The sequence below is a fragment of the Amblyraja radiata genome, chromosome 1, assembly GCF_010909765.2.
Source record: "Amblyraja radiata isolate CabotCenter1 chromosome 1, sAmbRad1.1.pri, whole genome shotgun sequence".
NCBI lineage: Eukaryota > Metazoa > Chordata > Chondrichthyes > Rajiformes > Rajidae > Amblyraja > Amblyraja radiata.
The window spans coordinates 35,946,125-35,971,065 of NC_045956.1; the positions used below are offsets into that span (position 1 = coordinate 35,946,125).

General features: G+C 47.7%; 2 protein-coding genes across 5 annotated transcripts in view; one reads left to right on the forward strand and one right to left on the reverse strand.

The window, feature by feature from the left end:
- LOC116972912 (clathrin light chain A-like) overlaps nucleotides 1-450 on the reverse strand; it is a 62,480-nt gene extending 62,030 nt beyond the window's left edge. For 2 of the 4 annotated variants that reach the window (XM_033020513.1, XM_033020502.1), the window contains exon 1: nucleotides 245-447. In XM_033020513.1, coding sequence (XP_032876404.1) covers nucleotides 245-332 — 88 coding nt within the window. In that variant the 5' untranslated portion in view covers nucleotides 333-447. Of the gene's footprint in view, nucleotides 1-244 lie in introns of all 4 variants that reach the window. The other 2 variants (XM_033020510.1, XM_033020521.1) reach the window with 2 other exon arrangements.
- A 19,229-nt stretch (nucleotides 451-19,679) lies between these two features.
- setd7 (SET domain containing 7, histone lysine methyltransferase) overlaps nucleotides 19,680-24,941 on the forward strand; it is a 44,140-nt gene continuing 38,878 nt past the window's right edge. The window contains exons 1-2 of the mRNA XM_033020533.1: nucleotides 19,680-19,812; nucleotides 20,368-20,497. Of these exons, the coding sequence (XP_032876424.1) occupies nucleotides 19,773-19,812; nucleotides 20,368-20,497 (170 nt within the window). The 5' untranslated portion in view covers nucleotides 19,680-19,772. The remainder of the gene's footprint in view (nucleotides 19,813-20,367; nucleotides 20,498-24,941) is intronic.

The window sequence follows — 24,941 nt, forward strand, 5'->3', positions numbered from 1 at the left end:
AGACGAGCCTCGGCTTTACCGCGGGCCTGGGGCAGCCGGTGCGGCGGAGCGTCCACGGGCAAGGCGCGGCTCCGGAGCCGGTCAGCGGTGCTCGAGTCCCGGGGAGGGATGTCCAGGTCTGGGGGGGGTATGTCCGCGGCCGGGACCCGCATCCTCACTCCCACCCGCCAGCCAGATGGTGCGCCGCTCGGTGTGTCCGGGACCAGGGAGGGATGGGGTCTGTGTCACTCTGTGGGAGCCTCACCTGGTCCGGCGGGGGGCAGCGGCTCGGGTACGAGCTCTGCTTCTGGTGGACTGTGGTGCAGCGGCGAGGTGCCGGTCGCATCCTCCATGTCGCCGGGCGGGTTGGCGGAGGCGGAGGGCGGGCCGAGGCTGCGCTAATCCCGCCGCGAATCATCAACGTAACGGAGCGGAGCGGGGGTGGCCGGCGTCGTCTGCCCCATCCCATCCCCACCCCACCCCACCCCACCGCCACACCTGGAGCGGGCGGCCCCAACACAGCCCGGTTCATCATCCGCACCCCGTCTGCAATCCGCCACCACCCACCGAAATCCCCACTCCCCATCCCATCTCATCTCCTCTCCCCGCCCTGCGCTTCCCCCTTCCCCCCCGTATCTCCCCTCCTTCCGCAACCTCTCCCCTCCCTCCGTCTCCCCACAATCTCCGGGTACACAGAGATGGGCTTGTCCCTGAGATGGGCTCGGCTGGGTGGGGCGGATTTGGGGGGGGCCACAATCTCCCCCCCCCCCCTCCCCCCAAATCTCTCCCCACCCCCCAAATCTCCCCCCCTCCAATCTCTCCCCCCGCTCCCCCTCTGGCTCAGCCCCCACCCAGCCGAGCCCATCTCAGGGACAAGCCCGTCTCTGTGTACTCCGCTCCCCCAACAGCTCAGGCCAAGGTGGTCTATTAGCCCCAAAATCTGGTAAAGATCGAAAGCATAAGTTAATAATTGATAGGACTAGAATTGAAGCATTCGGCCCATCAAGTCTACTCCGCCATTCAATCATGGCTGATTTATCTTTCCCTCCTGCATTCTACCCATAACCGCTGTACTAATCAAAACCTACCTACCTCTGCCTTAAAAATATCAATTGACTTGGCCTCTACAGCAAAGAATTCCACAGATTCACCACCCTCTGACTAAATAAATTTCTAATTTCCTTCCTAAAAGATCCTTTAATTCTGAGGCTATGACCTCTAGTTCTAGACTCTCCCACTAGAGGAAACATCCTCTCCACATCCATTCTATCCAAGCCTTTCACTGTTCTGTATGTTTCAATGAAGTCCCCCCTCATTCTTCAGGCCCAGTGCCGACAAAGGTTAACCTACTCATTCCTGGAATTATTCTTGTAAACCTCCTCTCCAGAGCCAGCACATCCTTAGATATGTTTATGAAGGAACTGCAGATGCGGGTGAGGCAGCATCTATGGAGCGAAGGAAATGGGCAATGTTTCGGGTCGAAACCCTTTCTTAGATATGGTGTCCAAAATTGCTCACATATTCCAAATACGGCCTCACCAGCTCCTTATAAAGCCTGAGCATTACATCCGTTTTATATACAAGCCCTCTTGAAATGAATGCTAACATTGAGTTTGTTTTCTTTACTACCGATTTGACTTGCAGATTAACTTTTGGGGAATCCTGCACCAGCACTCCCAAGTCCCTTTGCACCTCTGATTTGTGGATTCTCTCCCCATTTAGAAAATAGTCTATGCCTTTATTCCTACTACCAAAATGCATGACTCCACACTTTGCTACACTATATTCCATCTACCACTTCTCTGCCCACTCTCCCAAACTGTCCAAGTCCTTCTGCAGAGTCTCTGCTTTCTCTGCACTACCTGCTCTTCCACCTCTTTCCGTATCATCTGCAAACTTTGCCAATTTTTCAATCCCCTCGTCCAAATCATTAACATACAACATGAAGAGTAGCGGCCCCAGCCCTGCGGAACTCCGCTAGTCACTGGCAGCCAAGCAGAAAAAGCACCATTTATTGCCACTCTTTGTCTTCTGCCATCCTGCTATCCATGCTAGTATCTGCCCTTTGATACTGTGGACATTGCAGGGGATACTGTAAAGCCAGTGGCCGGGAATTATTGGAATAATGTCCAACGCCAGGATTCATCTACACCAGGAGAGTCAGCATCAGGAATAGTCAGCATGGCTCTCAAAGGTGTTGCATGACTGATCTCATCATCGAACAGTACAGCACAGGAACAGGCCCTTCGGCCCACAATGTCTGTGCCCAACATGATGCTAAAATCAACACTTAATCACATCACATAATCACAGTGGCTGTCCCACTGCGGCGACCTAATCTGCGAGTTTAGTAGTTTGCCCTCGACCCAAACTCGCAGCATGGTCGACATGTGGTCCTAGGAGGTCCTATGAGGTAACTGGAATTCTCCTTCATGATCGAGGGAAGTTCCCGCATACTCGCGGCCTCAGTTTGATCGAGAGAAAAATTTTCAGCATGTTGAAACATTTTGCGCATTGGTCGGCATGCTTCTTTTGAACTCGTAGTGCAGTAGATTGGGGTCGCTATGTACTTACAGGCAGTCGAGGGCAGCCGTAGGCAATCTCCTTCTCTGACCGGGCATTTTAATTGGCTCATTGGAGTTTTCAGGACCAAGGAAAACCGACCGATAAGTTAAATGCCCGCTAAACTTTATTAAACGTTGTCTGGCTTCTTAAAAGTATCTCCACTCCTCCCCCCCCCCCCTTCTCTACCCTCCCCCCCCCCCCCCCCCCCACCCCCCACCCCCCCCCCCCCCCGCTTTGCGCTCTTTAAAGGACTTACCGTACACTGTGGCCACCGTCTTTTACCTTCCTCTTCATTGCGGGTGTGAATTTCAGACAGCGCTCTCCCGCTTTCTCTGGCCCCCGTCTTTTGCGATGTGTCTGTGTGTGTATGTGTGGTCGGTTGATCCAGCTCGCGGTTTCATTGCTGACGGTCAATCCAGCTCGAGGTTTTTCAGGCAAGTGCCCTCGAGCTTGAAGGTCGAAGACAGTCGCTGTAAAGTCGCGTCAGTGGGACAGGCCCTTTATCTACATGCACATAACCCATCTGTTCCCGCAATGCGCGGTTGAAAGGGGGGGGCGACCTGACATAATCGTGCAACGGCACGCGCTAGGCGTACGCCGTCAAGACGCTGCGTACGACGTCAAGACGCTGCGTACGACGTCGAGACGCTGCGTACGCCCTCAATGTGCCTGCGGGCCGACAGGCCGTTGATGCGCGGGGTTTTCGGAGAGTGCAAGAGAGTGCGGGGTTTTCGGAGAGTGCGGGGACGGCGAAAAGCAGCGGGGGAGTAGCCGATCTGTGCCTTCCGCCAGCGTGTCAGAACCGGGCCGGGGGGGGGGGGGAGTGGAGGAGTGCCGGGCGGCAGCAGCGAAAATCGCTAGCGAAATGTGAAAAATGTCGGATTTTTTGGAGGAGAGCCAGGCGGCAGCAGCCGTTATGGTGGCTGGCCAGCAGGAGGCGAAAAAAGGAGGGGGGGGGGAAGGATTTTATTAAAAATGTGTACAGAAAAATGTCTAAATGTAATGAGGTGTGGATTGGTGAATGTAAAAGTGAAATCGCTAGCGAAATGGAAAAAATCTCTGAGTTTTTGCGTGTGGTTTTGATGGACCAAGGAATCAAAGGCCAAATCTGACCCACAAAGAAACACACACACACACACAGTTTAGTTTGGTCTAGTATACTTTAAAAACTCTGTGTGTATGTGTGTGTGTGTACAGAATTTTGCCTTTGCTACGTATCTCCTCAAAAACCAGACGCAAAACGCGGAGATTTTTACAATTTCGGTAGGGATTTATCTTATGAGTTCAGAAATTCATTCCTGGGTCAATTATTTCCCCAGATTTTGAATAACCGTATAATATAACCATATAACAATTACAGCACGGAAACAGGCCATCTCGGCCCTTCTAGTCCGTGCCGAACACTTATTCTCCCCTAGTCCCATCTACCTGCAATTTTTAAAATATAAACGACGCTCACCAGCTGCTGACGTCTCAATGCCCACATCCCGACCAATCCAGGCCCTCCTGCGTCCTGCCCCGCCTCCCCACCGCTGTGGATTAAAGGCGCAGAAATATCGAGAAAGTTCTGCAGAACAAAGATTCTACAGCTGCGTTCCGCTGTATCTTCTTTGTTCTACATATCTCGGGGCAGCGACTCCTCACGCGCGGAATTTCTCCTCATAAGTTCTACAGCACCATTCCGCTACCGCTGAACTTTCTTCTCACAGCCGGCACAGCTCGCGAAGCCCCGCCCGCCTGCGCGCCCCTCCCATCCCCTGCGCGCTCATTCCAGTTGTGGGTTTCCAGAAGCCGGTGCTTCTTTGCTGTGAACGCTCGCTCCTGGGCGAACGTATCTTGCCTTAGCGGCTTTAACGGGCTGTTGTCAGCTGGCAGTTATCAATGGCTGCAGGCGTCGCGAGGCCGAGTTACGTCAACACCCCACCCCCCCCCCCCCCCCGACGCGCGCTGGCATTTGGCTCTCTGACTCCTCCCTGTTCTGTGTTCCTCTCTGTGAACGAGCAATCCGGAGGATAGGCGAGATCCGGGGGAGGTGAAGAGGGGGAGTGGGGGGATTGAGGGAGAGGAGGGAGTAGGGAGGGAGAGGGGGGAATGGGTAGGTATGTTGCAAAACTTACCTTCAGCGGCGCTGCAGTTCTGCCGCTGCCCATGTGCGTGGCTTTGGCGCCTTTGAGAGGGGGGCGGGTTTAAAATGCGATTTTCTCTAGGCTGTTGAAATCGATGTTGTTCAGCCTACTTAGTTGCTGACGAAAAATCGCTGCGAAATTCGTTTGCTGCAGGTAGTTTTAAACTAAATTGGGTTATTTAATTTTTAAAGTAGATTAAAAATCATCCTCTAAAGCCGCGAACCCCGACAACGGGACGGATCGCATGTAGGGGACAAGGCAAGGTAGGTTGTTTATTTTTACATTAAAAAGGGCTTCTTAAGATCCCTTTATTCAAAATTTTATGTTGCGAGTAGCTGACTTGGGGGCCCATTCAATCCCGCAGTATCTTTCTGGGCATATGGGCTACAAATCCACCGCAATGGCAGCGTTCCAAACCAGCGCGTTCCACAGAATCCCACTTGCAAGCTGATTTAAATGGCCATTAATTTACAGCAATTGAACACTAAATCCCTTCCATTTGGCCTATAGAGCTGCCGACAGCTTTCATAGATACATAGAAACATAGAAAATAGGTGCAGGAGTAGGCCATTCGGCCCTTCGAGCCTGCACCGCCATTCAATATGATAATGGCTGATCACTCAACTCAGTATCCTGTACCTGATTTCTCTCCATACCCCCTGATCCCTTTAGCCACAAGGGCCACATCTAACTCCCTCTTAAATATAGCCAATGAACTGGCCTCAACTACATTCTGTGGCAGAGAATTCCAGAGATTCACCACTCTCTGTGTAAAAAATGTTTTTCTCATCTCAGTCCTAAAAGATTTCCCCTTTATCCTTAAACTGTGACCCCTTGTTCTGGACTTCCCCAACATCGGAAACAATCTTCCTGCATCTAGCCTGTCCAACCCCTTAATTTTGTACGTTTCTTTAAGATCCCCCTTCAATCTTCTAAATTCTAGCGAGTATAAGCTGAGTCTATCCAGTCTTTCTTCATATCAAAGTCCTGACATCCCAGGAATCAGTCTGGTGAACCTTCTCTGTACTCCCTCTATGCCAAGAATGTCCTTCCTCAGATTAGGAGACCAAAACTGTACGCAATACTCCAGGTGTGGTCTCACCAAGACCCTGTACAACTGCAGTAGAACCTCCTATACTCAAATCCTTTTGCTATGAATGCTAACATACCATTCGCTTTCTTCACTGCCTGCTGCACCTGCATGCCTACTTTCAATGACTGATACCATGGCACCCAGGTCTCGTTGCATCTCCCCTTTTCCTAATCGGCCACCATTCAGGTAATAGTCTACTTTCCTGTTTTTGCCACCAAAGTGGATAACCTCACATTTATCCACATTATACTGCACCTGCCATGCATTTGCCCACTCACCCAGCCTATCCAAGTCATCTTGCAGTCTCCCAGCATCCTCCTCACAGCTAACGCTGCCCCCCAGCTTCGTGTCATCCGCAAACTTGGAGATGTTGCATTCAATTCCCTCGTCCAAATCATTAATCTATATTACTAAAAGTCTGATCTTGACCGCTTTTGGTTCACTGTGCTGAGATTTCCGAGCGAACGCCGCCACCTACGGCCGTCATTTTTGGCCACCTCGCTCAGAGCCCCCATCCGCCTTCCTGGACCAGAGGATTTTTCCCATCGATGAAAAATCAGAGAGATATTAATGTTTTTTTTAAATTCGCCATTCTCTCTGCTGCCCCTGCTGGAGGGGGGGACAATAAAACCAGGAAGTGGTGTGCCTCACTCAGTCTCTGCAAGATGGAGGAAGCCAGAGGATCACGTCTCTCTGAGCTCTGAATAACACTGAACACAGTCTACTCAACTGTGAGTGCCCTTAATGTGGTTTGAAAATGAAAATATGGTTGGTTTGAAGTAAAAATGCACTGCAAATGGTTGTGTGGGTTGAAGTGAAAATGCACTGCAAATGGTTGTTTGGGTTGAAGTGAAAATGCACTGCAAAGGGTTGTTTGTCTAAACTTGACAACTTCCTGTTTGCACTATATTGATTTTAGGTAAAACGCTACTACATACGGCTATGATTTTTGCCCATCTTACTCAGCCACCCTCCGCTGATCAGATGCAGAGGATTCTTCCCATCAATTAAAAATAAAAGTGTTATTAGTGTTTAAAAAATGTTGAGAATCTCTCTCCTGTCAATCACGCCATGAAGGCCACACCTTTTCCGGTGGAAGGGGGAGGGATTATAAAACCCAGAAGTGTGGGTGTGGCTCAGTCTCTGCATGATGGGGAGGGAGAGGTCACAACTCTGTCTGAGCTGTGAATCAACTGAACACACTGAACGTCTACTGAACTGTGAGTGTGGTGTTTTGTGTGGTTTTATGGTGGTTTCACCTTGCTTGAAATGGTATGAAACTGCATTTGAATGTGGTGTCATTGCACCCTGCATGAAATGTTATGAAACTGCATTTGAATTTGGTGGCCTTGCACCCTCCTTGAATGGTATGAAACTGCACTTGAATTTGATGGCCTTGCACCCTGCTTGAAGTGGTATGAAACTGCACTTGAATTTGGTGGCCTTGCACCCTGCTTGAAGTGGTTGGAAACTGCACTTGACATTCGGTGGCCTTGCACCCTGGTTGAAATGGAATTTCAAGGAATAGCCGTGAGTCAATTGCCAGCCCACCAGCCGTGAGTGAGCTGCCAGCACATCAGGCTTGAGGGACTGAGCTACCACCCCAAGAATCCATTTGGACCACAATGTCCATACTAGCCCTCTGGAGACCAGTAGTCCCTGCAGCCAACAACACCCATACCAGCGCTCCAGAAAGTCCCCCCCCCCATTGGCCACCAATATTGGAATTGGTGGAGAGGTGGAATATTGCATCGAGGGACCAGCCCTCCCATGTGAACATGGGACCCAACGGGTCCCACTTAGTCTAGTATATATTGTAAATAGCTGGGGTCCCAGCACTGAGCCTTGCGGTACCCCACTAGTCACTCCCTGCCATTCTGAAAAGGACCCGTTAACTCCTACTCTTTCCTTTCTGTCTGCCAGCCATTCTCTATCCACATCAATACTGAACCCCCAATACCGTGTGCTTTAAGTTTGTATACTAATCTCTTATGTGGGACCTTGTCGAAAGCCTTCTGAAAGTCCAGATATAACACATCCACTGGTTCTCCCTTATCCACTCTACTAGTTACTTCCTCGAAAAATTCTATAAGATTCGTCAGACATGATTTACATAAATCCATGCTGACTTTGTCCAATGATTTCACCACTTTCCAAATGTGCTGCTATCCCATCTTTAATAACTGACTCTAGCAGTTTCCCCACTACCGATGTTAGACTAACTGGTCTGTAATTCCCCGTTTTCTCTCTCCCTCCCTTTTTAAAAAGTGGGGCTACATTAGCTACCCTCCAATCCTCAGGAACTACTCCAGAATCTAAAGAGTTTTGCTTTATCACTAATAGGTTGTGGGCCGAGGAGCTTTATTCTACTGTTTCGTGACCCAAGTCAACGAACTACATTAAATTTTCACATATTGTGTAAAATAATTATATAAATCACCCCTGAAACTCGTCATGAACAAGAGTTGCACATTTTTATTAAATTAGAGAAAAACCTGAAAAATGTTGGGTATTTTTAGTCCAATCAAAGCACGTTTAACATTGAGTTGTCTGCCAGTTGGCCAATCACGCGCTTTGTTCCAGGCTAGCACACAACATGGCTGAGAGGACTTCACTGATGCCTGTTTTACTGGAGATTCCGATGAAGGTTCTTTGTTGTTCTGTGGAATACATGTCGTGGAAACTTGCAGCATTGAATTTAGTGAGAAAAGCATTAAGAAGTCTTAAGAATGTGCAGCTAAGTGGATAGAAGTGGAAGAAAGCCTTGAAAGCAAAGTCCCTGCTAAGGTGCTGCAACACAAAGTTGTGAAACTTTGTGATCAACTCAAACTGAAAGGGAAGATCTAAAGTCTGAATTTATGAAAATTAATCTGTATGGAATTTAATTAATTTAATTGCACCCTTTATAATGTGAAAAAAATTAGATTTGGAGGCTGTACATTCACTCATTCATTCACTCATTCATTCATTCACATTCACTCATTCATTCATTCATTCACTCATTCATTCATTCATTCATTCACATGCACTCATTCACTCACTCATTCATTCACTCATTCACTTATTTACTCACTCATTCATTCATTCATTCATTCATTCATTCATTCATTCATTCATTCATTCATTCATTCATTCATGAAGTTGAGGGCCCAAACTATGTGTATCCATATCAAAGTAAATTAAACATTTTCACTAATGTCAGCTTGTTGTAGAGTAATAAGTCTTTAACAGTTAATCTCGGAGCTGCCTGCGATAACTTACCGGGAAAAAGTGCTCCGACCGCGGGGCCCAGGTACTTAATATAGTGAAGCCGAGGTCTCAATTACGAAGCGGCCGATTCGCGAACGCGGAGCTGCGGATCATCTCTGCGGGCAGGTGGGGGGGGGGCTGTACATAGTGCCGTCCACGGGAGAAAAACGGAGGGATATTGATCGCACTTTATAGGCTTCCATTGGAGTGAGAAATGGTTAGAAATGGTTGATGTTTCTGTAGAAATGAATTGGTGTAGGTGAACTTGAACTAATTTTTCTATGGTAGTAACCTATTGTTATTCTCATTAATATTAAGAAGAGATTGAAATTTTATGAATTGTAGTCCATGCAGACTTAATGACTATGAGATTTTCTTTCTGTGGCCTCTGCCTGACCCTCAACTTGAACTTGAAATAATTTATCAATTGTAGTCAATTACATTAAATAGAGGTTGACATTATATGAATTGAAGTCCATGCAGACCTAGGTAATATGAGATGTTTCTTTCTCTAGCTATTCTGCTGCCTCTGCTCCTCCACTTGAACTTGAAGTAACTTATCTATGGCAGTAAATTACAGTGTAAGTCTCATTTACATTAAGAAGAGATTGAAATTTTATGAATTGAAGTCCATGCAGACTTAATGACTATGAGATTTTTTTTTCTGTGGCCTCTGCCTGACCCTCCACTTGAACTTGAAATAATTTATCAATTGTAGTAAATTACAGTGCAAGTCTCAATGACATTAAATAGAGGTTAACATTATATGAATTGAAGTCCATGCAGACCTAAGTAATATGAGATTTTCTTTTTCTGCAGCTTCTGCCCCTCCACTCTTCAGAGCCTGTCCACACAAAAGTGTTTTGTGTGGACATGCACTGTGTTTTAATGAACACTAATTTGATAATTTGCAGACTTGCCATCCCATCTACCTGGACATGTATACATGTTTAATTTCCTCATTGATATGTCGATATTGTCTTACATAATATAAAACATGAAAAGATGTAAAATACACCCTGACACATATTATCTTCTATTATTAGGAGGCAGCAGTGTATCCCGAGTTATCATGCAGAGTGCTATCGTCACTTCTGCAACATAACAGATTTATGTAAGTGTGTTGACTGCAGAAACTCTATTACTGCAAAAGACTTTGAATCTGATGAAGAATATTCAGATGAAGATCAGATGTAATGTAAACAAAATAAATTGTGGAAATAAATGATTATATAAAGTTTTATTTTAATGTCGATCGTTTCGCTGTTTATTTGGTCAAATTATTTAAACAATGAGTGAATTACGTATGATAATGGCGTGTCGGTGAATGACTGCGACAATCCACCCACCGATCCACACATACATACATACATACATACATGTTCGGCACGGACTAGAAGGGTCGAGATGGCCTGTTTCCGTGCTGTAATTGTTATATGGTTATACGCACATCCACACACACATCCATCCATACGCACACTTCCATGCATGCAAACACACACATACATGCACACATAAATCCGCACACACATCCACACATCCATTCACACGCAGACATACATGTACACATGCACACATACATCCATCCACATGTACATACACACTTACATCCACAGATACACGTTTGAAAGGTATACACAGACACTCACACAAACTAGAGATAAACAATGCAACACTTTTAGGGTTCTTTTAAGTTAAAGGTAATAGCCCTCATTTGCAAAGGCACCATCTCTAACATAAATATAAGCTCATTGTAGCTTAAAATGAATATTCATCGATTAAACATCAGAGCATTTGATTCTTGGCCAGGATGTGACATTTACATCAGAAATAAGACAGGTCTCTTACAGGTCTGGCACTGCCCCAGTCCCACTATGGCCGTTACCCCCACTCTCCCCACTTTGGCAGTCAGCGGGGTTCAGTAAATGGGGAAACCTAGAGGATCTGTCCTGACCCTTTAATTAGGGAGGTTCATGAGCCTTTAAAACCTGGGACATCTGCGGCAGTCTCATTAAATTTCCTATTAAAGCGACTGGAACATGCCTGCCTGGCACTGCCCCAGTCCCACTATGGCCATCACCCCCACTCTGCACACTGGCAGTCAGTGGGGTTCAGTAATGGGAGGAACCCACAAGAATTGTACTCGCTAGAATTTAGGAGATTGAGGGGGGATCTTATAGAAACCTACAAAATTCTTAAGGGGTTGGACAGGCTAGATGCAGGAAAGTTGTTCCCGATGTTGGGGAAGTCCAGGACAAGGGGTCACAGCTTAAGGATAAAGGGGAAATCCTTTAGGATCGAGATGAGAAAAACATTTTTCACACAGAGTGGTGAATCTCTGGAACTCTCTGCCACAGAAGGTAGTTGAGGTCAGTTCATTGGCTATATTTAAGAGGGAGTTAGATGTGGCCCTTGTGGCTAAAGGTATCAGGGGGTATGGAGAGAAGGCAGGTACGGGATACTGAGTTGGATGATCAGCCATGATCATATTGAATGGCGGTGCAGGCTCGAAGGGCCGAATGGCCTACTCCTGCACCTATTTTCTATGTTTCTATGTAACTGCCCTAACCCATTAATTAGGCTGGTTCAGGAGCGGGACCTCTGCGACAGTGTCATTAAAAAAACACACTCACAATTATATTCATCATATTATTTTTATATAATATAATTACACTTAATTATATATGATTACATTCATATTTACAAGTTATATATATATTGGTATAATAATATATAGTATAAATGGACTGCAACACGGAAATAGGCTGCCCATGGTGTAAGCCCACTAGATGGCATTTATTTTCCCGATCTCATTTTCTAATTAGTGTGCAACGTTTGGCAATGACGAGTTATGACATCCTTCTCAATTATATTTCATCTAAATCTGTGGAAAATGTCATGTAGTTTGATGTAGTTTGGTGGCTTGGGTCATGAAAGCTGATTTCTAGACACATTTTTGATGCTCAGCCCACAGCCTATAATGCAGCCACTATGTGCATGAGATGCGACGCTTCATTTCCAGAATATTCTGAACGCGTGACGCAGGGTTGCATTTTGCTCTCTCTGTCTATCCCCCTCACTCTCTCCCCCGTCTCTCTCTCTCCCTCCATCTCTCTCTCTTTCTATCTCCCTCTCTACCTCCATCTCTCTCTCTCTCCCCTCCCTCTCTCTCTCCTCCCCCACTCTCTCTCCCCCTCCCTCTCTCTCTCCCCCCTTCCTCTCCCCACCACCCCTGCCCTCCCCCACCCTCCCCTAAACCCCCTCCCCCTCCACTCCACCCCTCCCCTACCCCCTTCACCCCTCCCCCTCCCCCTCCCTTCGCCCCACCTCTCCCCCTCCCTTCCCCCCTCTCCCCCCTTCGCTTCCCCCCTCTCCCTCTCTCTCTCCTCCCGTCTTTCTCTCTCCTCCCATCTCTCTCACCCCTCCTCCCCCACCCTCACCCACCCTCCCTCTCCTCCTCCCCTCCACCCCCCTCTCCCTCTGTCTCTTGCCCCTTTTCTCTGTCTCTCCCCATTCTCTCTCTTCCCTCACTCTCTACCCCCCCCCCCCTCTCTAGACCTGCCTGCGAGTTGGGGGCTGTGCATCAGTGGACACGGTGGTTATGGGGTAAAAGGAGCAAATTAATAATATTAATACATCAAGGGGGGTAGATAGCGTGTGTGGGGGGGGGGGGGGAGGTAGTTAGTGTGTGTGATACGGCTTGCCCCCCCCCCCAGCCCCCCCTCTCCCCCGCAACCACGCGTTGGGGGAACAGACCCAACGGGTCTGCATTTGGTCTAGTATCTATTAAAACTCTGTGTGTGTGTGTGGGTGTGTGGGTGAAACGTATCTCCTCGAAAACCAGACGCCGAAACGGAAATTTTTTTACATATTTCAGTAGAGATTTTCCTTGCGAGTTTAGAAATCCACTCCTCTGTACCATTGGTACATTATTTTCCTGACTTTTTAAATAAAATTGTTGACCAATCTGACCTTTTTTTAAATTCTGACGGCTGCCCAGCTACTGACGTTACAATAACAGTGACATTTTTACATCTTCTGGTAGAAAATTTCCTTATGATTTAAAAAATCCAATCTTCTATAAATTTGGTCGATTATTTCCCGACATCTATATTACTAAAAGTCTGATCTTGACCGCTTTTGGCCCACTGTGCTGCGATTTCCGAGAGAATGCCGCCGCCTATAGCCGTCATTTTTGGCCATCTCACTCAGAGCTCCCTCCGCCTTCCTGGACCGGAGGATCTTTCCCATCGATGATAAATCAGAGAGATATTAATGGGTTTTTTTTAATTCACCATTCTCTCTGCTGCCCCTGCAGGAGGGTGGGGGAGGGACTATAAAACCAGGAAGTGGTGTGCCTCACTCAGTCTCTGCAATATGGATGAAGCCAAAAGGTCACGCCTCTCTGAGCTCTGAATAACACTGAACAAATGTCTACTCAAATGTGAGTCCCCTTAATGTGGTTTGAAAATGAAAATATGGTTTGTTTAAAGTAAAAAGGCACTGCCTGCAATTGGTTGTTTGGGTGCTTTGGCTTGAAGTTAAAAGGCACTACTTACTGCAAATGGTGGCTAGGGTGCTTTGGCTTGAAGTTGAAAGGCACTACTTGCTGAAAATGGTGGCTTGAGTGATTTGGCTTGAAGTTGAAAGGCACTACTTGCTGCAAATGGTGGCTTGAGTGATTTGGCTTGAAGTTGAAAGGCACTACTTGCTGCAAATGGTGGCTTGGGTGCTTTGGCTTGAAGTTGATGCACTACTTGCTGCAAATGGTGGCTTGGGTGATTTGGCTTGAAGTTGAAAGGCACTACTTAATGCAAATGGTGGCTTGGGTGCTTTGGCTTGAAGGTAAAAGGCACTACTTACTGCAATTCGTAGCTTGGGTGCTTTGGCTTGAAGTTAAAAGGCACTACTGCAAATGGTGGCTTGGGTGCTTTGGCTTGAAGTTGAAAGGCACTACTGCAAATGCACTTACTTCCTGTTTGCACTGTATATTGATTTTAGATAAAACGCTACCCCTTACGGCTGTGATTTTTGGCCATCTTCTCTGCACCTGTGCTGAGCAGGTGCAGAGAATTCTTCCCATCAATGAAAAATAAAAGTGTTGTTAATGTTTAAAAAATGTTGAGAATCTCTCTCCTGTCAATGACGCCATGAAGGCCACATCTTTTCTGGTGGGAGGGGGAGGGGTTATAAAACCCGGAAGTGTGAGTGTGGCTCAGTCTCTGCATGATGGGGGAGGGAGAGGTCACGACTGTCTGAGCTGTGAATCAACTGAACACACTGAATGTCTACTGAACTGTGAGTTTGGTGTCTGGTGTGGTTTATGGTGGTTTCACCCTGCATGAAATGGTATGAAGCTGCATTTGAATTTGGTGGCCTTGCACCCTGTTTGAAGTGGAATGCAACTGCAGTTGAATTTGGAGGCCTTGCATCCTGCTTGAAGTGGAATGAAACTGCAGATGAATTTGGAGGCCTTGCATCCTGCTTGAAGTGGTATGAAACGACACTGAATTTTGTGGCCTTGCATCCTGCTGAAAGTGGTATGAAACTGCATTTGAATTTGGTGGCCTTGCACCCTGCTTGAAATGGAATTTCAAGGAATAGCCAGCCATGAGTCAACTGCCAGCCCACCTGCTATGAGTGAGCTGCCAGCAGATCAGGCTTGAGGGACTGAGCTGCCACCCCAAGAACTTATACCAGCATTCCTGAAAGCACCCCCACTGGCCACCAATATTGGAATTGGTGGAGAGGTGGAATATTGTGTCGGGGGACCAGCCCTCCCATGTGAACATGGGACCCAACGGGTCCCACTTCGTCTAGTATTTACTAAAATTTATCACCAAACTGACATTAAAAAAAAATATTAAGGTTGCCCAGCTGCTGGCCTTTGCATCTGGCCCAACTGCCTCCTGACCCCGCTCCCCCCAGCTTGCCAGGTTGTTGGTTCCATTGTTTTTCATTGAATTTAATTGAATTATTTCTCACTAATTCTTAACATTAACTTTTAATTTCAAAGACAGTTATAAAAATAAATTTGCTGTCTTCATTGACAGCTTAGATCGGACAGTGTGTCTGTGTGTGTGTGTGTGTGTGTGTGTGTGTGTGTGTGGTGGGGGAGGTCCTCCCCTGAATTCCATAGAGCTGCCGACATCTTTCGTGGACGCTTCATTTCCAGAACATAGAACATTCTGAACGCGTGACGCACGGTTGCATTTCGCTCTCTCTCTCTCTCCCCATCTCTCTCTCCCCATCTCTCTGTCTCCCCATCTCTCTCTGCCCCCCTCTCTCTCTCTCCCCCCTCCCTCTCTCTCCCCCCCTCCCTCTCTCTCTCTCTCTCCCCCTCCCTCTCTCTCCCCCCCCACCTCTGCCCCCCTCTCTCCCCCTCCCTCTCTCTCCCCCTCCCCCCTCTCCCTCCCTCTCTGCACCACCTTCCTCCCTCTCTCCCCCCTCCCTCTCCCCCCTCCCTCTCTGCCCCTCCCTCTCTCCCCCCTCCCTCTCTCTCTCCCCCTCCCTCTCTCCCCCCCTCTCCCCCTTCTCTCTCTCCCTTCCTCTCCCCCCTCTCTCCCCCATCCCTCCCTCTCCCTTCCTATCCCCCCTCCCTCTCTCTCTCCCTTCCTCTCCATCTCTCTTCCTCTTCCCCACCCCCCTGCCCTCCCCCACCCTCCCTCTCCCCCCCCTGCCCTCCCCCACCCTCCCTCCCCTAAACCCCCTTCCCCCCTCCCCTCCACCCCTTCCCTCACTCCCCTCCACCCCTTCCCTCCCTCCCCTCCACCCCATCCCATCCCCTCCATCCCTATCCCCCCTTTATCCATTGCCACAGTGAGCCAGAATGTTTAGGCGCTAAAAATTTCTGAAATAGGCAGGCAAAAAGGCATAATAAAATTACAAAAAAGGCAAGAAAAGGCATTTATTGACAAAAAAGGCATAAAAAGACATTTATTTCCACCACCAAAATACGGTTAAAAATGATAATTATAAAGGTATACTACATTAAATGACCAAAGTTGCCTGGTTGCACATAACTACCAGCATTTTTTTGAATTATCTGGTGTTAAACTATGCCGTCTGTCAGACAGAATATGCTAGTTGTGAAAAACTTCTTTCTACCCCAGCTGGGGTCACTGATGCATACCTGAAACAAGCTACAAACTCTACATTCATGTCGATATCTTGTGCATTACAACTACCTCTGAGAACTTTAGCTAGGTTTTGTATTTCTTCAAGATCTTTGTTAGCTAAAATCACCCTCTCCCATTTTCCTTGTATGTCTTCACCTACATCGCCAGGAACTTTAAGTACAAAGTACAGCAAGTGAAGATGTAAACAACTGAGCAATAGTTCAGTTCTATGACTTCTCCAATACTTCCGATGTCAAGAAATACTCCTTTGATGGTTGACCTGCCTCCATTGTACCAATGACCACATTGGCAACAAATCTCCCCACAGCATCCGTTACCTCGTATATTGAAATCCATAATTTGTTGCATGCAACTTCATCTCTAATTTTCTGCACAACAATGTTGAAGTTGCTGTCAACATCATTTTTCCATAATCATGACTCGCTTGGTATATGTTCCTCCGTGTATTTCCCTAAAAAACCTCAGAGCTTTGTTTTCCATTTTCTACAATGGAATTCCAGCAACAATGAATGCGTTGCACAGATCACTTGAAAATTCAGATATGTGATTGGAGCCAGCAATAAATGTTGTGAGGAGACAAGCTTGCGTATTTCCTACCTTCTGTTTCTCTGCCACCAACTTGTGTTTAGCTGTCTATACGTGCATGGAGATGAAATATTTTTTCTCATGATTCACTGTTTTCTCACATGTATTGCAAAACAGCACACAGTTGCCTGTAGAGAATATATCACTCCCGTACACTCTCACCAAATTGTTCAGTTTTTTACAAGGTGTTGACCTGACTTTAGGCATTTTTGATGCTTGCAGGGGTAGATACTACAGGAGCGGGAATGCAGCCCTCTACAGGCAGGTCAAGTACAAGCTAAGAAGACAAGGATTTCGACAAGGTCCCACATAAGAGATTAGTATACAAACTTAAAGCACACGGTATTGGGGGTTCAGTATTGATGTGGATAGAGAACTGGCTGGCAGACAGGAAGCAAAGAGTAGGAGTAAACGGGTCCTTTTCACAATGGCAGGCAGTGACTAGTGGGGTACCGCAAGGCTCAGTGCTGGGACCCCAGCTATTTACAATATATATTAATGATTTGGATGAGGGAATGGAATGCAACATTCCATTCAAGGTTAAGTAGGCTGGAACTCTACTCTTTGGAGTTTAGAAGAATGAGAGGCGATCTCATTGAAACATATAAGATCGTGAGGGGCCTTGATCGGGTGGATGCACCGAGGATGTTCCCAATGATCGGGGAAACTAGAACTAGGGGACATAGTTGCAGAATAAGGGGGGGCTCTTTTAAAACTGAGATGAGGAAGAACTTCTTCACCCAGAGGGTGGTTAATTTATGGAATTCACTGCCCCAGGGAGCAGTGGAAGCAGAAACTTTAAATATATTTAAGACTAAAATAGATGGTTTTTTAGCTGCCAAGGGGATAAGGGGCTACGGGGAGAGGGCAGGGATATGGACCTAGGTATGGTTAGTATAGTAAGACCTGAGTGATCTCCTGGACAAGTGTCGATCGCCTGGATTGGGGTCGGAGAGGAATTTCCCGGATTTTTTTCCCGAATTGGACCTGGGTTTTTATCCGGTTTTTTGCCTCCCCCAGGAGATCGCGAGGTTCTTGGGGTGGAGAGGGGTGATAGCGGTATAAAGGGGAGGGTAGTGTCTTGTGTTCTGTGTCTTGTGTCTACTGTTTGTGGGTAAGTGTGTCTGTTTAGTGTTCAGCCATGAGCGAATGGCGGTGCGGGCTCGACGGACCTGGTGGTCTACTCTCGCACCTACTTTCTATGTTTCTATGTTTCTATGTAACATCTCCAAGTTTGTGGATGACACGAAGCTAGGGGGCAGTGTTAGCTGTGAGGAGGATGCTAGGAGGCTGCAAGGTGACTTGGATAGGCTGGGTGAGTGGGCAAATGCATGGCAGATGCAGTATAATGTGGATAAATGTGAGGTTATCCACTTTGAAGGCACGAACAGGAAAGTAGACTATTATCTGAATGGTGGCCGATTAGGAAAAGGGGAGATGCAACGAGACCTGGGTGTTATGCTACACCAGTCATTGAAAGTAGGCATGCAGGTGCAGCAGGCAGTGAAGAAAGCGAATGGTGTGTTAGCATTCATAGCAAAAGGATTTGAGTATAGGAGCAGGGAGGTTCTACTGCAGTTGTACAGGGTCTTGGTGATACCACACCTGGAGTATTGCGTAGAGTTTTGGTCTCCTAATCTGAGGAAAGACATTCTTGCCATAGAGGGAGTACAGAGAAGGTTCACCAGACTGATTCCTGGGATATCAGGACTTTCATATGAAGAAAGACTGGATAGACTTGGCTTGTACTCGCTAGAATTTAGAAGATTGAGGGGGGATCTTATAGAAACTTACAAAATTCTTAAGGGGTTGGACAGGCTAGATGCAGGAAGATTGTTCCCGATGTTGGGGAAGTCCAGAACAAGGGGCCACAGTTTAAGGATAAGGGGGAAATCTTTTAGGACCGAGATGAGAAAAACATTTTTCACACAGAGAGTGGTGAATCTGTGGAATTCTCTGCCACAGAAGGTAGTTGAGGCCAGTTCATTTGGCTATATTTAAGAGGGAGTTAGATGTGGCCCTTGTGGCTAAAGGGATCACGCGGTATGGAGAGAAGGCAGGTACAGGATACCGAGTTGGATGATCAGCCATGATCATATTGAATGGCGGTGCAGGCTCGAAGGGCCGAATGGCCTTCTCCTGCACCTATTTTCCATGTTTCTACGTAAGAGGAATCAGAGCTGCCAAGGAAAGGTACTCTGAGAAGTTGAGGAGCAAGTTCTCAGCAAATGACTCTTCTTCAGTGTGGAAGGGCTTGCAAGAAATCACAAGCTACAAGAGGAAAACCCCCTGCTCCTTGGACAATCGTCAGCTGACCTACGACCTGACCGAGTTCTACTGCAGTTTCGATAAACAGAAGCTTAACCCTGGTAACCCCAACCAACACATCACACCTACTCACAGCTTGACTCCAGTTTGAAAAGACCTCCCCACCTACTCCTCCCCAATTACCACTTCATACCTACTTAAAGCATGACTCCAGTTTGCAAAGACTGGACCTTTTCCCACGCTCCAATCACCACTTACAGCCAGGTTTTGCCCCGGTGTAAACCTTCTTGTAAGTTACGTTAAAATGGCAAAAAAGGCTGATTTAGGCACTCAATCGTGAAAAAGGCATTATCTTCCTGAAATCATCAAAAAGGCATGAAATGGCACATGGCATTTATGGCAAAAACCTGGCTCTAGTGATTAACCAATTTGACAGTGGGGTTGGTAAGGGCAGGTGATTTTTGTACAGTATTAGGGGAGGAAGGATTGCAGCTGTCAATTAAAGAAAATAGCTGGGTTGGGATGATGTCAGAGGAAAGAGAGAGGCTGCGACCGTCAATCACAGGATGATGCCAGTTATTTCTGTTGAGGAGGCGGCGGCAGCAGCGCCGCGGACCACTCGCAGCGCAGAGGCAGAGGCAGAGACAGAGACAATCTCCCACTCTCCTTCTCTCTCTCACACACACACTCACACACACACATACAGGGAGGTGAGCAGCTCGAGTGCTTGAAACGTTCTCCAAGGCACCGGCCACTCAGCTCAGTGTAATGGACAGTGACGATGATAATGTGGAGGAGACGGTGGAAGGTGAGCGTCTGTGCCTTGCAGCTCGCACTGCCCCAATGTGGCCACTGTGTGTGTGTGTGTGAGAGAGTGAGAGTGAGAGAGAGAGAAGGCAAGGCAGCGGCCCATAGTCCACTGAGACACCCGGGCCGCAGGGAGGGGCAGTGAACTGCAGAGGCACAAAATTACGCGCTTTCTAAAGAAAAAAAAATTACAAGTATAGTTGAGCTAGAGAAAAATAAGAAATCACCTGCACCCGCGGTTAATTCATTTGTTTTTACTTTTCTATGTAATTTTGAAAAGTTTGTTTCTATTTAAAATTGATCGAAGGCATGACGTTGAGAGTTCTGGATGTGCTGTAACTTGGTGCCACCACATTAAAAAAAAACGTGATTTAAAAATTAACTTATTCTAATCAAAAAGAATAGAATTAATCAAAAAAATTAGAATTGAAAACTGCACCGGATCCCCAATTAATAAAACAGTTTATTTATGAAGTATAATTTTCTAATTTAAGAAAAATTTGGGTTAATTTAAATTTTGCAGAGGTTCAGTAAGTTTAAAATGTTCCTATTGTAGGTCCCCTGGATGAAGATAACCAGCCACATGGGTTCTGTAAAGTTACCTATTCCTGTAGTGACAGATTTGAAGGGCATTTTATACATGGTGAGAAGAATGGTCCTGGGAAATTCTATTTTTTTGATGGCAGGTAAAGCATTCGACCATCAATTTTAAACTTATCACTTTTGTTTATTTATGTTTACTCCATTAGAGAGATTTTGTTTTTAACCTGAGTCAGGAAGTTCTTTGTTCAAAAGGGAACTGCAGATGCTGGAATATCGAAGGTACACAAAATTGCTGGAGGAACTCAGCGGGGTCTGAAGAAGGGTTTCGGCCCGAAACGTCGCCTATTTCCTTCGCTCCATAGATGCTGCTGCACCTGCTGAGTTCCTCCAGCAATTTTGTGTACCTTCAGGAAGTTCTTTGTCATCTATTACTGGGAATGTTTACATTGTTTGGACTGTTTAAATATGAAAGGGGTGCCCATTGCCTTTTCAACCGTTGCCAAAATACTTTATCATTTATGGATGATCATTGTGGTTGGCTCACGATTCAGGTGAATCCATGCCTGATGTTTTATTCCAGATTAGTTTGGTTGTGGTATTTGCTTATCGTACCTTTCCAAATTCTTCTCGAGGAACAATTGAAAATAATGTCATTAGCAGCACACGTTGAGCTCACAATGATGCTGATGGTTGGACTGTCAATATTTTTACTGGTGACGATTATTTTCTGTTCCCCTGGTTTAATATGAAAATGTATTTTTTCTCCAAACTAAGTTTCAATGCTACCTTGCTAACTTTGTATTGTCTTTTGACATCTCCATTGGGGATTAAATTGTTTTTATGGACCTGTATCCAGTATCATGAAGTGAAATTTTGTGCTTGTGGTAAACATGTTATTTGTTTGTAATTAAAATGGAAGGCAGGATTAAACTGACATTTGGGGGAAGATAAGCCTTTAAAATATTGAAGACAAATATATGACATGAGTTGGTAAAGTCATATTTAAGTTATATTGAATAAATTTAAAATGAAATAAAATTAAGTAACTGGAGTATAATCAAATCAGATATACTTTACTGCCCATGTTCTCTTTTGTGCAAAAATACACTTGTTTCATATCTTATCAACATTTTCAGTATATACATTCTCTGTCTCTATTTAGAATAGGTTTCCAAGGTAAACCAATCAATCTATTCTCTTGGATAGATACAAACTGCTGGAGTAACCCAGCAGATAAGGCAGCATCTCTGGAGAAAAAGTTTCAGGTTGGGACCCTTCTTCGGATTGAAGTCAGTCTGAAGAAGGGTCCTGTCCCGAAACGTCACCCATCCTTTTTCTCCAGAGATGCAGCCTGGCCCACTGAATTACTCCAGCACTTTGTATAAACCAGCATCTGCAGTTCTTTGTTTCTACACTCTGATCTCTTCATGGCCACAGCTTATTCCACCTGGCTCTCACATTTTCCACCTAAAATATTTCACTCCAAATTTATGTTTTAATTCAATAATTGAGTAATGAAATAATAACAAATCACAGAAATACAGATGCCATAATAACATGATAATATTTAACCCTTGAAACATTAATATATTGATTTAATGTTTTAACATTTCCAAAATCATTGGGCTTAGACCTTTGCTGAAAATGTTATATCCAAACGGAATTTGGGTGTGCACTCTAAGCATGGAAAATTACATCCTATCTATATATTGTGTGTGTGTGTGTGTGTGTGTGTGTTCCATTTCGCTAGCGATTTCACTTTTACATTCGCTAATTACATTTGGACATTGTTATGTACACATTTTTTAATATAATCCTCCCCCCCTCACTCTCATTTTAAAATCTAAACGGGACACGAGCTGCTGACGTCACAATCCCACATGCCGACCAATCCAGGCCCCTCCCCCCGCTGTGGATTAAAGCAAAGATCTTAGAGCAGAGTGTTCAAGAAGGTACTGCAGATGCTGGAGAAACTCAGCGGGTGCAGCAGCATCTATGGAGCGAAGGAAATAGGCGACGTTTCGGGCCGAAATCCTACTTCAGACTGGAAATAGATCTTTGGAACAAACATTCTACAGCTCCGTTCCGCTGTAGCTTCTTTGTTCTACACATCTCGAGGCAGCGACTCCTCACGCGCTGAACCTTATCATCACTGTTGGCGCAGCTCGTGAAGCCTTGCGCTCTCATTCCAGCTGTGGGTTTACAGAGTCAGAAGCCGCTTCTCTCGCTCTCTCTTCATTTGGCAGCCCGGCTCTCCTCCACCCCCCACACCATGCCAAGTACGCTCGCGCCACGCCTCGACACCCGCCCCCTCCCTCCCCTCCCCTCCCCCCACACCATGCCGCACCACGCCTCCTGCAGCTCGACACCCACCCGCCCCCTCCCTCCCCCCACACCATGCCGCACCACGCCTCCCGCAGCTCGACACCCACCCGCCCCCTCCCCCCCCCCCACACCATGCCGCGCCACGCCTCCTGCAGCTCGACACCCTCCCCCCCCCACACCACGCCTCCCGCAGCTCGACACCCTCCCGCCCCCTCCCCCCCCCACACCACGCCTCCCGCAGCTCGACACCCTCCCGCCCCCTCCCCCCCCCACACCACGCCTCCTGCAGCTCGACACCCTCCCGCCCCCTCCCCCCACACCATGCCGCACCATGCCAAGTACGCTCGCGCCACGCCTCCCGCAGCTCGACTCCCCCTCCCCTCCCTCCCCCCACTTCACCTCTCTCCCCTATCCTCCCCTTCACCCCCACTCACCCTCTCCCCCCCAGACAGCAGAACGCCGGCTGTTGCCAGAACCGCAGCCGCAGTTTTTCAGCTTCTGGCAACTGCCCGACCGACCTGGAGAATACCCGCCCGCCCGCCCGCGTGTGTGTGAGTGACTGTTTGCGGGGGCGCGCACGCGCTCTCCATTCAAGCAGACACTCATCTGTTTGTGGGGGCGGGTGCTTAGTGTGTGTGACGACACACGCTCCTCCCCCCGAACTCCAGAGTCTTCACCGCGTGCCCCTCTCCGCGTGCCCCTCTCCGCGTGCCCCTCTCCGCGTGCCCCTCACCGCGTGCCCCTCACCGCGTGCCCCTCACCGCGTGCCCCTCACCGCGTGCCCCTCACCGCGTGCCCCTCACCGCGTGCCCCTCACCGCGTGCCCCTCTCCGCGTGCCCCTCTCCGCGTGCCCCTCACCGCGTGCCCCTCTCCGCGTGCCCCTCACCGCGTGCCCCTCACCGCGTGCCCCTCACCGCGTGCCCCTCACCGCGTGCCCCTCACCGCGTGCCCCTCACCGCGTGCCCCTCTCCGCGTGCCCCTCACCGCGTGCCCCTCACCGCGTGCCCCTCACCGCGTGCCCCTCTCCGCGTGCCCCTCTCCGCGTGCCCCTCTCCGCGTGCCCCTCTCCGCGTGCCCCTCTCCGCGTGCCCCTCCCTCTCTCTCCACCCCCCCCCCCCCTCTCTCTCCACCCCCCCCCCCCCCTGCTCTCTCCCTCGCCTCCCTGGTTGGTGTGTGTGTGTGAGAGGTTGGTTAGTGTGTGTGCAATGCTTCAGGCCGTCCCCTCCCCTCCGTGCGTTGCGGGAACAGACCCAATGGGTCTGCACTTGGTCTAGTAACTATTAAAAGTCTGATCTTGCGTGTGTGTGTGATCATACAGCTCGAAAACACGATGCTCTCACCGTAAACACACATACACACACTCACACACACACACACACACACACACACACACACACACACTCTCTCTCTCTCTCTCTCTCCCTCCCCCTCCCCCTCTCTCCCTCTCTTTCTCTCTCCCTCTCTCCCTCCCTCCCTCTCTCCCTCTCTCCCCCTCTGTCTCTGTCTCTCCCCATTCTATCTCTGCCCTCACTCTCTACCCCCCCCCTCTCTAGACGCGCCTGCGAGTTGGGGGCTATGCGTTAGTGGATAGGGCGGTTATGGGGTAAAAAGAGCAAATTAATAATATTAATGTAATATCAAGGGGGGTAGTTAGTGTGTGTGTGTGTGGTGGTTAGTGTGTGTAACGCTGCCCCCCCCCCCCCCCCCCCCCACAAACGCGCGTTGGGGGAACAGACCCGATTGGTCTAGTTTAATTTAAATGTTGCATCATTGTATGTGTATATTTCTTTCACTAATCATGCATTTTCAGCTTTAGACGTTGCCCATGCTTTCTCGTTGCCAGTCAAATAAACCTGCTTGGTTATTATAGTAGCAACAGCTTCATTCCTGAAGCTACCTCTGAACTGATTAGCAAAGCCACGCATAGTGCAGGCTGTTCCATTGTTTGTGCCACAACAAAGATGAGGAAAAACTTTTTCACACAGAGTTGCGAATCTGTGGAATTCTCTGCCTCAGAAGGCAGTGGAGGCCAATTCTCTGGAGGCTTTCAAGAGAGAGTTAGATAGAGCTCTTAAAGAGTGAAGGAATATGGGGAGAAGGCAGGAACGGGGTACTGATTATGGATGATCAGCCATGATCACATTGAATGGCGGTGCTGGCTCGAAGGGCCGAATGACCTACTCCTGCAGCTATTGTCAATTGTCTATTATATATAACTTCATCAGGCAGAATGTGGTTCGATAGTGTGAAATTGTGTAAAT